Genomic DNA, 18,323 nt, shown 5'->3' with positions numbered 1-18,323 from the left:
ATCTGCCACCTCAGAGAGTCCAGATGAATTTGGGTGAGTCTCTCCTGATTCTCAGATCTCCTGTTATTGGCTGATGATCCTAAGTTTTATTCAGTGATGTTAAACTCCTCACTGGAAGAGTAGTAGGTTATCCTTGAAGCTTAGTTTCAAGAAGAGGTACCTGGGTTATGCTCAGTTGAAAGACACTGAGTAAGGTTGGACTGGGTAATTAGGTGGAAGACTGGCCTGTCGTTTTTCCTTGAATTGGCTACTTTAATAGAGTTTGTCAAAATAAAAGTGAAGGTATCTCATGAGAGCTTTCAGCTCAGAAGGAACATCACCTCCTGGCTGGCCACAGCTTCCTCAGGCTGTTCAGTGTCCCTGAACACAAACTTGTGGGAGCGGTAGAGGCAAGTCCTCATACTGTGCAGCTGTCCCTAAAGGGAAACCCACTTTTTCAATTAAACACTTGCCTGCCAGGGACATGCGTAAGAGCCGGCCACTCCATAATCCGAGTACCCATGGTGGTTGTAGGCTACTGAAGGGAGAAACCAGGACTCATAAAAGGGCTAAAATGAATCTAGGGTAAAATCTAGAGGAGTTAAGCTCACAACAGCACATTGGCTCACCACACGATCATCACTAGCGATTTTATCTCCACAAACTGGCTCTGGAATGGGGAACAAAGCTTTCAAAACAAAAAGAAAAAGGAACGACAGATTGCCAGCTTCTAACTAATACCCCAGCCAGACATACATGTACAACACGTATACTTACAAGTACTTACTTAATTGGGAATTAAAGGAAATCTCGCCCTGAAAATGACTAAGATGAGGCTCTTCTATTGCATATGCAGTTAAGTTAGAGAAAGCCTGCTTGATAAAACATCTTTTCAGAATTCTGACCTTAAAGAAACAAAAGCCCTTCTAGGGGGAACTTGCATTTCTCTCCCTGTGTCTTTGAGATGTAAATGTTCTACCTGATTTTCTTAGGCATTTTGTGTGTACGTATGTGTATATGTCTGTTTCTGTGTTTTGAGTACTTGGTCTTTGCCACCTGGAAGGTACACATATGGTATACAATTCGGCAGCCAACCGAATAGACTGGGATTCTGAGCAGTCTTTTGTCTGACTGTGCCAACTCTCAGGGGCTTTTGCCCTCTTAACTTTCCTTGCATCGGCCTGTGCAATGAAGCCCTTTACTTTCTTAGGCCATTTTGGGGAGTAAACTTTCTAGATTTTGTGAAGGCCACATCTTCATACTCTGTTGTGGGGACTTCTCTGGTGTCTTACTGGTTTGCATCAATAAGATACATCTTATTAATGGCCACATGATGGATCCTTTATATTGGAGAAACTTCTAAATTGGTAAATTTTAAAAGAGCTGTGTTACTGGTACTTATAAGAAAAAAACTTAGAAGGTGGAAAACATATATTCGGTAACCTAAGAACTCCCTTAATTGAAAACAACAACAACAAAAAACTGGTTTGGGAAGCCTTATTTGTGGTCTCTGCTTCCCCTCAGTGAGTCTTACAGATGCTAATAAAAACATTAGGATAATTCATGTTAATTAGGTTGATTAACAGGGAAGTAAACTGAAGAGAAAGTTTAGAGACTTCTTCCCAAAAAGGTGGAAATTTTAAAGGGACTTATCCCAAAAGGATAAAGAAATCTTTAGATGATTATTTAAAAATGGGATAAATAAAATGGATGTTAATGGGATTAAAACAAAGGTTTGATAGAACATCATGTAAGGCTGGATGGAACAAAGGTCCCCAACATTAAAGGGCCCCAAACAAGTCCACTCTATTTACCCCACTTAAAAAATATATATATTTAGGGACTTCCCTGGTGGTCCAGTGGGTAAGACTCCGTGTTCCCAATGCAGGGGGCCCAGGTTTGATCCCTGGTTGGGGAACTAGATCCCACATGCATGCCACAACTAAGAGTCCGTGTGCTGCAACTAAGAAGCCCACATGCCACAATTAAAACCCAGCGCAGGCAAAATAAATAAATAAATATTTTAAAATATACATATATATTTAAATGGCTGGAAGTAAATTACACTGAGATACCTGGCCAAAAATTACTGGGGGCAACAGTTAGGCCGATTAATCAAGTAAAAGATTGACAAAAGGGCCTGAGTCCCTTGGCTCAACCCCTCACTGGGGACCCCAGAGCCTTTTATTAAAAATAGATAAAAGAGTCAGAGGATAAAAAGAAAGGAAAGCTTCTAGGACTCCTTGAAAGACCAAGGCTTGATGATTGGGTCCTAATGGAAGATAAAGGTAAAGGTATAAAAGCTGATAGAATTGAGATGAAAGTTTATAAAAATTGGTATACCTAAACGGGCTTTATATAAGATGGTTATTTCTCTTTTGTTTAATTATATTGTGTGATATACATGTTTCACTGGGGAATGCTTCATAAGACAGGGCATATGAATCTGCCCCTCAGGAAATATTATTAAACATACAAAAGGAAACCAGTAGGGTTACCTGAGCCTGTATAATATAATGTAAAAACTGGGAGCAATATTCAGGGGCTAATAAAAATAATAATAGAGATTTTGCTCTGGGTCTCACCTGTGCACTCAGAAAAAGGACCTTTGTTGAATGCCTAATGCGAGCTTTTGAAAGCATGATAAATTAAACCCTAAAATTCTAGAACATAGAACTCTTGAATTTTGGCTAAGTCAGAAATCTTCGCACTGATATAAAAAAGCAAATTAAACAAAGTACACTTGGGCAAATCAATCTTTTAATATCATTTAGGCAGCAGACCAGTTTTTTTGAGAATTAAAAGCAACTGTCTTTGTTTTGCAAATCTCTGCAAATAAGAAATGTAAATACAGCCCACATTGATCTGAGACTGAGCCTAATTAGCTCAATCAGGTAAAACCTGAAACCAAGGAGGAAAAAAAAAAAGCAAAAAAGTCCTTTTAAACTCAAACTGCTGGAAAGGCTCCCTCACCCCAAATCTAATTCATAGCCTCCTTAAGGGTTTATCAAGGATAAATACAAATCTTAAAAGTCTTTTCCGCAAATAGCAAAGCCTTAGTCATCTGAGCAAGCAAATTTAACTTATTCCAACTGTTATTTATAAACTAGTAAGTTTATACTGTAATACCTGATTCATAACTAAGTTTTTAAGGTGAAGCTATGAGATCTCTAGTTAGGTCTGTTTATATGTCTGTGTACATATTATACATATGAGATGTCTCCACCTCCGGAAAATACTGTTAAAATTAAATTTATAAAAGAGTTCCATTTAATTGACTTAAAAGTAAGTGCTTACAAATTAAATACTTCTAAACATAAAAGAAACTGGCCAGAATGAATATCAGGTTCATGTATCTAGGAAATATTCAATATTAAATTAATATCTGGTGTTAAAGCTAGCTTCAGCTTGCTGGTTTAATCAGTCAATACAGACATATTTTACTTGGTACACCTTCAGTGTACCAAGGTTCACTGAAGGTTAATAAGTTCATGTTATTTCTGTTGCAGAGTTTGTCAGCAAAAAAATTAACTTGGTATGATGATATTTTCATAAATTATAAAGGAAAATAAGAGTTTTCAGGTGAACTCTTTAGGAATAATTATGCTTTGGGTATATTGATTTAAAACAGTTTGTCCAGATTTTTGGTAACTTAAAACTTTAGAGTTTTTCCTATTTATTTTTAATTTTTATTTTATATTGGAGTATAGGTGATTTACAATGTTGTGTTAGTTTCAAGTATACAGCTAAATGATTCGGTTATACCTATACATATATCTGTTCTTTTTCAGATTCTTTTCCTGAGAGGTTATTATAGAATATTGAGTAGATTCCCTGTGCTATACAGTAGGTAGTTGTTGATTATCTGTTTTATATATAATACTATGTATATGTTAATCCCAAACTCCTCATTTATCCCTCCCCCCTGCCACCACGTTTCCCCTTTGGTAACCTAAGTTTATTTTGAACGGCTGTGAGTCTGTTTCTCTTTGGTAAATAAGTTCATTTGTATCATTTTTTTGGGTTCCACATATAAGTGATATCATATGATATTTGTATTTCTCTGTCTGACTTACTTCACTTAGTATGATAATCTCTAGGCCCATCCATGTTGCTGCAAATGTCATTATTACATTTTTTTATGGCTAATATTCCATTGTAGATATGTACCACATCTTCTTTATCCATTCCTCTGTAGATGGACATTTAGGTTTCTTCCATGTCTTGGGTATTGTAAATAGTGCTGCAATGAAGATTGGGGTGCATGTATCTTTTCCAATTATGGTTTTCTCTGTATATATACCCAGGTGTGGGACTGCTGGATCATATGGTAGTTCTATTTTTAGTTTTTTAAGGAACCTCCATACTGTTCTCCATAACAGTTGTACCAATTTACATTCCCACCAACAGTGTACAAGGGTTCCCTTTTCTCCACATCCTCTCCAGCATTTATTGTTTGTAGACTTTTTTTTTTTTTTTGCGGTACGCAGGCCTCTCACTGCTGTGGCCTCTCCCGTTGTGGAGCATAGGCTCCAGATGCGCAGGCTCAGCGGCCATGGCTCACGGGCCCAGCTGCTCTGCGGCATGTGGGATCTTCCCGGACCAGGGCACAAACCCGTATCCCCTGCATTGGCAGGCGGATTCTCAACCACTGCACCACCAGCGAAGCCCTGTTTGTAGACTTTTTGATGATGGCCATTCTGACTGGTGTGAGGTGATGCCTCATGGTGGTTTTGATTTGCATTTCTCTGATAATTAGTGATGTTGAGCATCTTTTCATGTGCTTTTTGGCCATCTGTATGTCTTCTTTGGAGAAATGTATATTTAGATCTTCTGCCCATATTTTGATTGCATTGTTTGTTTTTTTGATATAGAACTGTATGAGCTGTTTGTATATTTTGGAGATTAATCCCTTGTCAGCCACTTGATTTGCAAATATTTTCTTCCATTGTGTGGGTTGTCTTTTCATTTTGTTTATGGTTTCCTTTGCTGTGCAAAAGCTTTTAAGTTTAATTAGGTTCCACTTGTTTATTTTTGTTTTCATGTTCATTACTCCACGTGTTTGTGTTTTTTACAGGATTTTTTCCTGTAATTGATTTCTAGTCTCATAGTGTTGTAGTCAGAAAAGATGCTTGATATGATTTCAGTTTTCTTAAATTTACTGAGGCTTGATTTCTGGCCCAGGATATGATCTATCCTGGAGAATGTTCCATGTGCACTTGAGAAGAATGTATACTCTGCTGCTTTTGGATGGAATGTTCTATAAATATCAGTTAAGTCCATCTGGTCTAGTGTGTCATTTAAGGCTGTGTTTCCTTACTGATTTTCTGTCTGGATGAGCTGTCCATTGATGTAAGTGGAGTGTTAAAATCCCTCACTATTATTATTTTGTTACTGTCAATTTCTCCTTTTATGCCTGTTAGCATTTGCCTTATATATTGAAGTGCTCCTATGTTGGGTGCATATATATTTTCAGTTATTATATCTTCCTCTTGGATTGATTCATTGATCATTATGTAGCATACTTCTTTGTCTCTTGCAGCAGTCTTTATTTTAAAGTCTATGTTGTCTGAGTATCACGACTTCAGCTCTCTTTTGATTTCTCTTTGCATGGAATACCTTTTTCCATCCCCTCACTTTCAGTCTATATGTGTCCTGAGGTCTGAAGTGAATCTCTTGTAGACGTATATATGTGGGTCTTGTTTTTGTATCAGTTCAGCCAGCCTATGTCTTTTGGCTGGAGCATTTAATCCATTTACATTTAAGGTAACTATCGATATGTATGCTCTTACTGCCATTTTGTTAATTGTTTTGGGTATTTTTTTTTTAACATCTTTATTGGAGTATAATTACTTTACAATGGTGTGTTAGTCTCTGCTTTATACCAAAGTGAATCAGCTATACATATACATATATCCCCATATCTCCTCCCTCTTGCGTTTCACTCCCACCCTCCCTATCCCGCCCTCTAGGTGGTCACAAAGCACTGAGCTGATCTATCTGTGCTATGTGGCTGCTTTTGGGTTTGTTTTTGTAGGTCTTTTTTCTTCCCTTCCTCTTTTGTTCTCTTTTGTGGTTTGATGACTCTCTTTAGTGTTGTGTTTGGATTCCTTTTCAATTTTTATTTGTATATCTATTGTAGATTTTTGGTTTGCAGCTCCCATGAGGTTTTGATGTAGCAGTCTATATACATATACAAGATTTTTTAAGTGGCTGGTCTCTTAATTTGAAATGAATTTCCAATATCCTGCAGTTGTACTCTCCTCAAGATTGCTGGTTTTGATATCATATTTGTGTGTGGCCGATTTCCTACCTTCTTTAGTGTATGTTTGCCTTGATTGGTGAGTTTTCCCATTCATAAGTTGCTTGTTTCTAGTTGTGGCCTCTTCTTTTCTGCCTAGAAAAGTTCCTTTAGCATTTGTCGTAAAGCTGGTTTCATGGTGCTGAATTCTCTTAGCTTTTGCTTCTCTGTAAAGCTTTTGATTTCTCCATCGAATCTGAATGGGAGCCTTGCTGGGTAGAGTAATCTTGGTTATAGGTTTTCCCCTTTCATCACTTTAAATATATCATGCCACTCCCTTCTGGCCTGCAGAGTTTCTGCTGAAAAATCAGCTGTTAACCTTATGGGGATTCCCTTGTATGTTATTTGTTGCTTTTCCCTTGTTGTTTTTTCTATTTTCTCTTTGTCTTTAACTTTTGTCAGTTTGATTAATATGTGTCTCCGCGTGTTCCTCCTTGAGTTTATCCTGTATGGGACTCTCTGCATTTCCTGGACTTCATTGAGTGTTTCCTTCCCCATGTTAGGGAAGTTTTCAGTGATAATCTCTTCCAATATTTTCTCAGGCACTTTCTCTCTCTCTTCCCCTCTGGGACCCCTATAATGTGAATGTTTGTGCATTTAATGTTGTCCCAGAGGTGTCTGAGACTATCCTCATTTCTTTTCATTCTTTTTTCTTTATTCTGTTCCACAGCAATGACTTCCACCACTCTCTCTTCCACTTACTCATTCTTCTGCCTTGTTTATTCTGCTTCTGATTCCTTCTTGTATGTTTTTCATTTCAGTTATTGTATTGTTCATCTCTGTTTGTTCTTTAGATCTTCTAGCTCTTTTTTAAACATTTCTTGTATTCTCAGTCTGTGCCTCCATTCTTTTTCCGAGATATTGGATCATCTTTACTATCATTACTCTGAATTCTTTTTCAGGTAGATTGCCTATCTCCACTTCACTTTGTTGTTCTTCTGGGTTTTTATCTTGTTCCTTCATCTGGAACATATTTCTCTGCCATCTCATTTTTTCTAAATTTCTGTGTTTGTGGTCTCCTTTCCATACGCTGCAGGATTGTATTTCCTCTTGCTTCTGGTGTCTGCCCCCTGGCGGGTGAGGTTGGTCCAGGGGCTTGTGCAGGCTTCCTGGTGGGAGGAACCAGTGCCTGCCCACTGGTGGGTGGATCTGGGTCTTGTCTCTCTGGTGGGCAGGGCCATGTCAAGGCGTATGTTTAGAGGTGGCTGTGAGCTCAGTACAGCTTTAGGCAGCCTGTCTGTTGATTGGTGGGGCTGTGTCCCCCGCCCTGCTTGTTGTTATTTAGCCTGAGGTGTTCCAGGACTGGAGCCTACAGGCTGTTGGGTGGGGCCAGGTCTCGGTGCCAAAATTGTGCCCTCCCTGAGAACTCATGCCAATCAGTATTCCCTGGGGCCTTTGCCCTGCCCCCACAGTGAGCCACAGCTGACCTCCGCCTTCCCTGGAGACCCTCCAAGATCCACAAGTAGGTCTAGTCCAGGCTCCTGTGGAGTCACTGCTTTGTGCTGGGTCCCTCCAAGAGTGGAATCTGCTTCCCCTTGTCCATGGAGCTCCTGCACTCAAGAACTGCTGGCCTTCAAAGCCAAATGCTCTGGGGGCTCCTCCTCCCAATGCCAGACCCTCAGGGTGGGGACCCTGACGTTGGGCTCAGAACTCTCACTCCTGTGGGAGAAACTCTGCAATACAATTATTTTCCAGTCTGTAGATCACCCACCCGGCAGGCATGGGATTTGATTATATCACAAAAACGCCCCTCCTACCATCTCTTTGTGGCCTCTTCTTTCTCTTTGGGTGTAAAATACCTTTTTTGGTAGGTTCCAATCTTTTTTGTCAATGGTTGTTCAGCAGTTAGTTGTGATTTTGGTGTTTTTGTGAGAGGAGGTGAGCTCAAGTCCTTCTACTCCACCATCTTGTCCGGAATTGAGATGCTTTTAGTTTGGATGCTTTCCGCCTCTTTCCTTAGTGTGTGCTGGCCATTATTCCTTTCAAATGGTGTGTGGATGTGCGGCAGCCTGTGCACACTCCTGGTATGGCAGGAGCAGCAATTGGCGCTTACTTGCGGGTCTCCCAGCAGCGGCAGTGGCCCATGTGCCCCCAGGCCAATAGGGGCAGAGACTGTTGTCTGCTCCTGTGTCTCTTAGCAGCAGTGATGGCCCACGCACTCCCGGGGACAGCAGGGACCATGACTGGTGCCTGCTTGCTGCCTGTGCGTACTCTCTGGATGGTGGGGGTGGGACTGGCGCCTGCTCCCGGATCTCTTAGTAGCAGTGGTGGCCCGCACACTCCCAGGACAGCAGGGGCAGTGACTGGAGCTTGCTCGTGGCCTGTGCGTGCTCCCCAGACATTGGGTGCAGTGATTAGTACCTGCTCATGGGTCTCTTAATGGTGGCAGTGGCCCACACACTCCCAATAGTAGGGACAGTGCTTGCTGGCTGCTCGCGGGTCTCGTATTTGCGGTGGTGGCCTGCGCACTCCTGCGACAGCGGGGACAGCACTTGGCACCTACTCACGGTTCTCTTATCGATGGTGGCTGCCCGTGCCTGCCTCTGGAGCCACGATGGCAGTGGTGGCTCACGCCCGCCCCTAGAGCTCATGTAGGTGGTGTCCTGTTGCCTGAGAACGTGCGCACAGGGAAAGAAGCTCCTATGGTGGTCCCACCCCTCTCTTTGCATGGCCCCCAACAATGGTACCTTGCCTCCATAGCGGTCCCAGGCTTCTTCCGAATGCACCCTCAGTTGCCACACTCCACCCTCTTCAGGCTGTCTCTGCATAGCCAATCCTGGTCCTCTCCCTGGGTCTGACCTCCAAAGCCCAGGCTTCAGCACCCAGCCCCTGCCCATGCGGGTGGATGAGGGTCTCAGGCTGGGGAGCACAGGGCGGCAGTACTGACCATCTGTGCAGGTCACTGTCCGTTTTGCCTTCCACAGACTGGTTGCTGCACTCTCCTCCGAAGCTCTGAAGCTCCCCCTCTGTCCAGGCTGATCTCCCCACAGGTGAGGGAACCTCCCAGGGTGTGGGAACCTTTCCTCTTTCACAGCTCCCTCCCTGGGGCGCAGGTCCTGTCCTGATTCCTTTCTGTCTTTCTTTTTCTTTTGTCTTATCTGGTTACGTGGAGGTTTTCTTGCCCTTTCAGAAGTCTGAGGCCCAGTGTTTAGATTTTCTGTGCAAATTGTTCCACTTGTAGATGTATTTTTGATGTATCTGTGGGAAGAGGTGAGCTCCATGTCCTGTTCCTCTGCCATCCTGATTCCTCAGACCTTGCTAAATTAATTTAAGTAATGGGAATCCACTGACTATCCAGGTCACTTCAAATAGGATAAAATATTCAAACATTATTTGCTAAACAGGTCTATATTTACCTACTTTTGTCTCCTTACAAGAAGGAAACTAAAGATGTTTGGGTTTACTAGACACAACTCTTGTACCACATTGAGGAAAGAAATTATGCTATGAGAAGATGTATGTTTCTAGAGGTTAAGTGATATGCCAATCAGGAATGCTGGTATGACAGACAGTTCACAATTACTTGCTACTTGTCAGTTTTCACTAGAGATTAATGTTTTTAAGGGTTAAAATTATAATATGTAATTAAAGCTACTAAAGATAATAAGGGAAACATTTTAGTATGCAAGGAAAGTAGGGTGTGTTTTTTTCAGCAAAAGAAGGTATGAAGAATGGAAGTGCATTTTGTTAAGTGGAAAGAATGATTTTGTCCTAGAGCTGGTTGTTTCTGGATGGAAAAATAAGGGACAGAGTAACAGGAACAGAGAAAGTTGTGGAAGGTTCGTAAAAAGGGAGCCCTGAAAAGGAGTTTTGTACATGGTCAGGCTGGGATTGGATTAAATTTAATTAGGTAAGTGGATATTACTATTAAAAGTAGGCTGGTGAAAGACTGGATTTGGTTCCTCTGTTAAGAGAACAAAGTTATCTTGAAATACTGCTTTTGAAAACAGATTTTGTAAGTCATCTTTGTTTTTGAAATCTTTTTTTTTTTTTTTTCTCAGTATGCGGGCCTCTCACTGTTGTGGCCTCTCCCGTTGCGGAGCACAGGCTCCGGACGCACAGGCTCAGCGGCCATGGCTCACAGGCCTAGCCGCTCCGCGGCATGTGGGATCTTCCCGGACCGGGGCACGAACCTGTGTCCCCTGCATCGGCAGGCAGACTCTCAACCACTGCACCACCAGGGAAGCCCGAAATCTTTTGTCACTTTAAGTGAATAAGTATTGTTTCACAGTGACCTATGATCCTATTTGACCAAGTGTTTTGAAACCTTTTTGATATTTTTGACAAAACTTCCCAAATAACAAATTCTAACTGAAGTTCTTTTGACTTCCAGATAACTCTGGGATGCTTCAAAGAAACCCTGCGACATCTCAGAGAGAAACGTTAAGCTAATTAGGCTAATTTGGTATGTTAAATTACTTGAGAAGCACTGTCAAGTGATTGGAGATAAACCTTCTTAGGTTATATGGTATGGGTAAAAGTCATTAATACAGATATTCCAAAATTTATAAGGAATTCCTAAAAATCTGGTATGTCCTGGTATAAGGTTATCAGTCATAATTCTAGGTGTTATCTTAGGATGTTGTATGTCACAGAAATATCCAAGTTTCTTGTCAATTACATTATAATCAATCAGATCTTTAACCATGCCATTTTAAGTCTTGTTGTTTATACACAATCATTGTTTTACTCTGATGCTTTTATATATGAAGATCTTAGTGAAGATTCATAAAAAGCACTTTTGATAAATACAAGTTTTTGATAACTTTTAGATCTTACTCCCAAACTGGGTAAGAAATTTTAAAAGACTAATGGAAAACCTGACAACTTCATCTAGATGAACAGGAATTAATTACATGGACTGAATGAAATGATGAACATGACTTATAATTTTATGACTTTTTTCTGAAATTTACTGGTTTTTAATCTCTGTTTTCCAGAAAACCTTTCCTCTTACGCTAACTATGACCTTCGAAAAGTTGATAAAGTATACCTTTGTAAACGAAGATGAAACATTTATCTTTTTCTCTCTACCTGATCCCTCCAGAATTTGGCTTCTCCAGTTGGCTCCCCTGTGGACTTGATGGCTTATTTTGACCAGATTCCAACTAGTTATACTGTTAAACTGTTACACTGTTTTAGTTTGTTCTCGGCATTTTCAAATTACTTATGCCTTGTGCCTCTCTCTGCTGCACTATCAGTTTATTAATGTTACTAACTGTATTACTTATGTCATGTCTGTTTTATGAGATTGTTATCTCTTACATTACCAAAGTGTAACCAAGCCTCCAGCAAAATTAATGACGTCTCGAGTTAGTTGATCATGTACATAACTCTACACAGAATAATTGTAGTAGTGCAATTCTAGATCTGGGAAGAAGCAACGAGGGAAAACATTTCCTGGATCACAACAGACTAATAAGACAGGTGATCCAGAGAATTTTAGATTATCAACAGGGTCTAATCCACAGCAAATCAGCACATTGAGTGGCCTAGCAACAGAATCTTCGTGTGATCAAGGGATGAGCCTTCCTAGCCCTGAGGGACAAAATTGGTCATGAAATGCCTCCCAAATACTGGTTGAATTTATGGCCAGGAGGAAGCACTGTGAGCAAAGACTGTCACCTGCCGTATCAGTAAACAAGCCATGAAGCCATCAACCTCTGCAGCCACCACCAATGGTGCAGCCTGAGGGGATTCAGAATGGAGAAAAACAGGATACTGGCCCTAGACAGTTAAGGTGCATATTAAAGGAATGATTTCAATGAGCCAAGGGCCTTGCATCTTCCCATACATAGAAAAGCACTAAATTCATTAACTGCAGATGTCTGTTTTTTCATTAATTAGCAGCAATCTTGTGATGTTCGACTTCCTGATTTTATTTTTGCAAAAACTCCTACGTATTCCTGGCTCCTCCCTTACCTCTTTGGAACACTCTCTCAGAGCTATCTGAGAGGCTGTCTCCTGGGCTGAGGTCCTCAGTATGTCTGCTGAATAAAACATAGTTCTCAACTTCTGGGTTGTGTGGTTTGTTTGTTATTTTCAGTCGACAGTTTCTATGGTAGTTCTATGTGGTAACTTTTTGCGGGACCACAAACTCTTTCTCAGCAGCTGCACCACCCTCCATCCCCAGCAGTGATGCACAAGTCACTGGCATCCACTGACCACAACGTGAGAAGAACCTGCTTGAGCATGAGGCCAATGCAGAGGCAATCCAGCGTAAGAGCAGAGAGAGAGAATTTCCCTGTGGCAATTTGTTTAGCAGCTGGATCAAGTTGTACCTGCAGCTAATCCTACCAGTTGACTTGCCAGTTTTGCCAAGGTTTGCATTTCTCTTTTCTATCATGAGTGAGTTTGGATTTGGTTTCTGTCCCTCACAAATGAAAAAATCCTCAGTAACATACCATCTAAGCATCTCATCAGTGGTGTGGCCTGCTTACCTTGTGCATGCTGCGGTCAAAATCGTCCTCCTCTCCAGACGAGAACCTTCTGGCTCGGGGCACTGCCAAGAGACAGCTAGGATCAGCTCCCGCCCACGCTCCCCACTCAGCCTGCTCAGGCGAGAGGGCATGGGGGGCAGTACAGCCTTGACAGGTGGGGGGCCTCTTGGCTCCACCACTTTCTAGCTGAGTGACCCCACACAAGTGCACTTTGGTGAACTGCCTCCACCATGGGTCTCCCTATACTGAGATGGCCAGCATCCCTTCCCATTCTTGGGCTGGAAAGTACAGGTGAAGCCGACTGCCCAGACAGATCTAATAAACCTCAACGTTGGGACTTTTCCTGCCGCTGGTAGGAGAAAAAGCCCTCTTTCTGCCAAGGATGAGAGGTAATCTGGACCTGCCAGAACTCGTCTTCCCATGATAAGGGCAGAATCAGCCTGAGACTGGAGCCACCCAACCCACAGGACAGGTCAAGTCCTAATGATGTTCATCTACCTCTAGATCCAGCTATGCCTCAAAAACTTTCAGTCACATGACCCAGAAATCCCTGTTTTGGCTTAAGGCTTTTGGAGGTGGTTTTTCTTTTTTTTTTGTTTCTTTGTGTGTGTGTGTGTGTGATTGAATTAGTCTCATCTAAGATCCCCCTCCCCCCCCCCATGCCTGTTGGGTCTGGTCTCTCTTGCCTGTGCAGCCTCTGAACACTATCTCCCATGGGCACTGATGACTGTCCACTTTGGGTTATAGTTGTGCTTGTGCCTTATCCCTTTTCTAAGTGGAGAATTCTTTGAGGGCGGCATAGGGTCATCTCTGAGCTCCCATGAAGCTTCGTTCAAAATGGACATTCATTACTAAAGGTATGTGTTGAATCACAGTGGCACCTGCTGACAACTCCTCCACATACTTAAAAGAAACAGCCTGGGATGTCTGGTTAGGTGGGATGGCACCTTGAGGACCATTAGGACCCCTTGCCAGGGTGCCCGTGAGAGACTTCCATCTCTCAACATCCTCTCTCTTCCGTTCTCCAAACCATTTGCCACCTACAGCCAAACTGGTCTCTTAAAAACACAAATCTGATCATGTCACCACTTTAAACAACTTCCTCCTATTTTGGATAAAGACCAAAATCCTGACCTCAACCCACAAGGCCCTGTGGGATCTGGCCTCTCATCCCCCACCCCCTCCCCTCCCTCTCTGAGCTCAAGGTTGAGCTGACAGCCATTCCTTTGCTCCATTGGAGCCTACCCTCCCATCTTGGGTCTTTGCAGGTGCATTTCAACACTCTGCTGGCTTACCTGCTCCTCACCCTTCCTGTGGTAGCTGAGGCTCTGCATCTGAGCAGCTTTTGTCATCTTCCAGACTGGACAGCATGCCCCTACCATCAGAGCTTCTCCCTCCTGTACCTCACCTCCCTCTTCAGTTGGGGCCTATGTCTCATACACAAGGGCAAGGACCTGATCTGGTTTGCTTCCTAGTATCTCCCTAGGGCCCATGGCTGCCCTTAGTACCTGTTTGCTGAATGAATAAATGAACTATCGTGTGAAGGAGTGAGCAACTGTCTGTGCTGGCCCTGTGTCCCTGGCGCAGGTGATGGGGCTCTGGTCCTGGCTCCCCTGTGAGGGGTGATACCTTTGGGGGACCCGTGGTAGGTCCAGTACTCAGACTCCGCAGCATAGTAGGGGTCTGGCGAGTAGGCTGGACTGTACTTGGAGGCCTGACTGATGTCTTCACTTGTTTTGCTCTTGGTTGCTGTTGACAAATCACCTGCAAAGGACCCAAAGAGAGAGCTTCAGGGAGGCAGTATGTCCTAGAAGAGTGTCCTGGACATACTCTCCCTTGTGTCAGCCAGGCTCCAGCCCTGGGGAGTGAGGCCACGTCCAGGCCAGGGTCTGGGACACGGAGCATCGGAGCTGGAAAAGCACTGAGGCCAAGCCTCTCATTTTACGGTTGGGAATCTGAACACCTGAGAGGGGAAGGGTCTTGCTCAGACCACACAGCAAGTTAGACCAGAACTGGATCAGACCCCAGCTCAGGGCTCCTTCTACCAATTCCACAGACTCTCCTAAGTGAACACTAAGGCCGTGGCTCCTTTAAGTAAGATTAGACAGGTCCCAGGTGAGTCCTTCCTCACCCTCTAGAAGCCAGCCTTGTGGATTCGAGCCACATCTTGGGTGGGATCGCCAAGCAGGGCCTGCTGCATGTTGAGTCAGGTCACCTTTCTCCTCATACTGAAATGACACATCCTGCTTGGGGGAGACTAGATGGCCTGAGGGAAGGAGCACTGGCCAGGGAGTCAGCAACGCTGGGTTCTGGTTCCAGTTCTGCCACTTAACTCAGCTGTAGCACTGGGCAAATCGTGCTCCTCTCCACCTCAGTTTCCTTGTCTGTATCAGAACTGGTCTGCTGGCTGAGGTGTCATCCAGCTCTAAGCTTCCCCCTGAAGTCCACAACATGGGGGTGACCATCAAACCCACTGTAGGCACAAAACCTTCCAAGGCAATGACTGTCACGCCCAAGACTGGTGAGAAACTGACCAGGTCAGAGAGAGGGCTGGGGAAAGGAGATGGGGCCGCTGATCATTTCTCAGGAGGGAGAAGCTACAGTGACAAGCCCTAGGCTCCGTGGAGCCAGAGCAGCAGAGGGTCCTGGGATGGCTCTCAGCCAGCCAGCAGCACTTGCTCCCAAAGCTTGCAAATCCTCTTTGATGTGGGTCCTGTGCAGCCCCTCCCACTCCAGCCGTTTCATCCACCCTCTTATCTGCACAATCTACCTCTAGCCCAGACTCCTCCTGAACCTGCTTTGGTGCTGCCCCTCAGGCCCACCTACAAAATCCCACACAGTCCTGAGGGGCTGGGGACCTGGGGGCCTTTTCTGGATGTAAATTTAAACTACCTTTGTCAGGGTTGGTGCCTTTCTGTGACCACCGGGGTACATGGCGTGTCCTCCGCAGCCACAGGTAGATGTGCACTGCTCAGGACTCACCTGGACCCCAGCCCAGTCCGCTCTGAAGTCGAGGATGTTTATCTAAATTGTCAGATCGTAAGCACCCAGAGCCACTGTTTATACTCGTACCACCTCCTACATCATCCCGGTGAGTTTAGATCCCAGTACAGGGCTGCTTCTGCCTGTCTCCATGCTCATCCAATTCTGTGTTCCCCCTGTGATCCCACAGGCACCCATAGGTACCTAAGGGTGATACAGGGTGGCAGCTGCGCCTCTGCATCCTCAGAGGAAGGGGAGTGCTCATTCAACTGAGTGCTTTTGCAAGAACGAACAGGTCTCAGTGGTGGCTCCCACAGGGAGCACAGGTAGAAACTGTGAATGGAACTGGTTACAGGGCAGATTCGTAGGGCAAACCCTTAGTATTTCTAATTAAGGAAGTCTAGGGCAGGGGAGGGGGCCAAGGTATCTGTTTTTTAAATAAATCTCTTGGGTGCAGTTGGCCCACAGACAGTTCTGTAAGAAACACTATATGGATGAATGAATGAAGGCGCCCTCAGCTCCTTTCTCATCCGTATCCCCTCTCCAGGCCTCCGTCTACTCTCAGGACATGGTGACTGAGAACAGTTTAGAGCAGTGGTTCCCAAGCTGGGCTGGACATTAGAATCACCTGGAGAAACTGTAACAAATACAAAATTTGGATTCGTTAAGTCTGGGGTGGGCCCAGGAATCTGTGTGCATTCCACATGATTCTAACGAACGTCCAAGTTTGAGTACCAGCACCTTGGAGTGTCATTCTCCCAGGGCTACATGCATTTGACAAGGGTTTCTCTGACCATGGGCTTTAGGATAGCAGACAGCAGGGCAAGGGGGTAGTGAGGAGATGGTGGGAAAGGATGTAGGGGATACAAGGACTTCCTTGCCGTTTTGAAATGACACCAACCCCCTCCCCAAGTGAGCCACCTTGACTGACTGGGGGGCAGCCGACAAGAAGGACCGAGTTGCAGCCTTGTCTGTGTCCCTCTGGTGGCCCTACAGAGCCATCTGCACAGATGATTAACTGCCCCTCCCCCTGCCTGGCCAAGCCCTCTCTGCCCCCGACCATACCATGCCGTTTGTAGATCGGGGGTTTCCGGTAGATGTTACTTTCTCCAGCTGCCAGTCAGACCGGGAAGGGACAGTGGGGAGGACAGAGAAAGACAGGAGAAAAGGAGACAGCCAGTTGGTCAGTGGGTCCCAGAAGAGAGAGGTGGTTAGCAACTTCTCCCAAGGCTCTCCCATCTTTCCCCCAGTGGACTTCCTCTTCCAAAGGTGAGCTTCCAACCTCATCCCATCAGGTTCCAAGAAAGGTGAGGGGAAAGGAATGGATGGATTCAAATGGGGCTGAGGCAGGGGCTTGGGGCTTGGATGGTGGGCATGAAGGCATAAGGCAGGCGCGTGCTCAGCAAGACCCCATGCGGGAAGGTGCCCACCCAGCAGCCATGCCTCATTCCACGTGGGCGTCCCCAGAACCCCACAGCCACAGTTAGCACTCTCACCCCCTCCTCCCCAGTAGGCTGGATGGGACCTTTCTGGGGCAACCTCATGCTCACCACCTCCAGCCATGCTGGCCAGCTGCAGGCTCAGTGTTTCAGGGCCTTTGGACTTGCTGTTCCCTCTGCCCAGGATGTTTTTCCCTAGGGTCTCTTTTGGCTTCATTGTCACCTCCTCCAAGAAGCCCTCCCTGACCACCTCACATAGCCCAGCCTCCCCCATGCCATCACTCTATTGCAGTGCCCTGTTTTATTATGTTTAGCACCTATATCTCCTGAAATTATCCTTTTACTTATTTGTTTACTCATTTATTAGCTCTCTCCCCACATTAGAACTTAAACACCCTGAAGGATCTGGGCTGGTTTGAGCACAGTTGCACTTTCAGGACCCAGAACAGTGCCTGGCTGTCCAGAAGGAACAACATAGGCTCAAGGAAGCTAAGTAGCTGGTCTGAGGTCACAAGCTTATAAGCAGCAGAATCAAGGATTCAATCCCAAAAGCCCATGACCTTCAGCACAGTTACTGCCATGTTCCATCACAGCCCTTGGACATTCAAGGCACTTCCCTGGGCTGCTTCCTGGTGGTCCTAATCAAGGCTGGTTCTGTCTAGGGAGTGGGCTAAGGCCAGTGGGTGTGTCGGAGCTGGAGGCCAGTTAGTGCGGGTGACTGGTTAGGGAGGGTCCCCAGCACCCAGTTTCTCCTCGGTGCCGGTGTAGGGCGCCCAGCGACCCCACAGAGCATGCACCCATGCCAGGAATTCCGGGCTGGCAGCCTACCTGGGATGTGAAAGTGCTTGGGAGCCTGGTAAGAGGTCGGAGTGGAGGACCTCACATCTAACTGGCTATGGTATGGAGAGCTCCGGCCACTCTCGGGCCCTGGAGCACGCAGGCAGTGGTCCCCAGAGAGAGCAGAGGCACAGAGAAAACAGGCATTAATGCAGTGGCGGTGGTTACGGCAGCAGTGAGGTGATAACAGCAGGGATGGGGGCTGTGCTCTCATGCACCGGGTCTGCAGAAACAGGCTTGACCCTGTTGTCTTGCTTCACCCCAAAGTCAGATTTTGTGGGTTGTAAGAGTCAACAGCACTGAGCTTCAGGAAGGCATCCTTGCTCCTCTTAGCTCCCCACCTGG

The 18,323-nt window shown here is 44.9% G+C and overlaps 1 protein-coding gene across 1 annotated transcript in view; it reads right to left on the bottom strand.

Annotated features, from left to right (window-relative positions):
- Positions 1 to 18,323, bottom strand: part of ABLIM3 (actin binding LIM protein family member 3) — a 145,132-nt gene that overhangs the window by 13,713 nt on the left and 113,096 nt on the right. The window contains exons 14-16 of the mRNA XM_079915343.1: positions 16,768 to 16,815; positions 14,350 to 14,484; positions 12,721 to 12,782 (exon numbers count right to left, since the gene is read on the bottom strand). Of these exons, the coding sequence (XP_079771469.1) occupies positions 12,721 to 12,782; positions 14,350 to 14,484; positions 16,768 to 16,815 (245 nt within the window). The remainder of the gene's footprint in view (positions 1 to 12,720; positions 12,783 to 14,349; positions 14,485 to 16,767; positions 16,816 to 18,323) is intronic.

The sequence above is a fragment of the Stenella coeruleoalba genome (assembly GCF_951394435.1).
Source record: "Stenella coeruleoalba genome assembly, chromosome: 3".
NCBI lineage: Eukaryota > Metazoa > Chordata > Mammalia > Artiodactyla > Delphinidae > Stenella > Stenella coeruleoalba.
The sequence above is the reverse complement of the archived record's forward strand: the minus strand, read 5'-3'. Positions and strand labels throughout refer to the sequence as shown.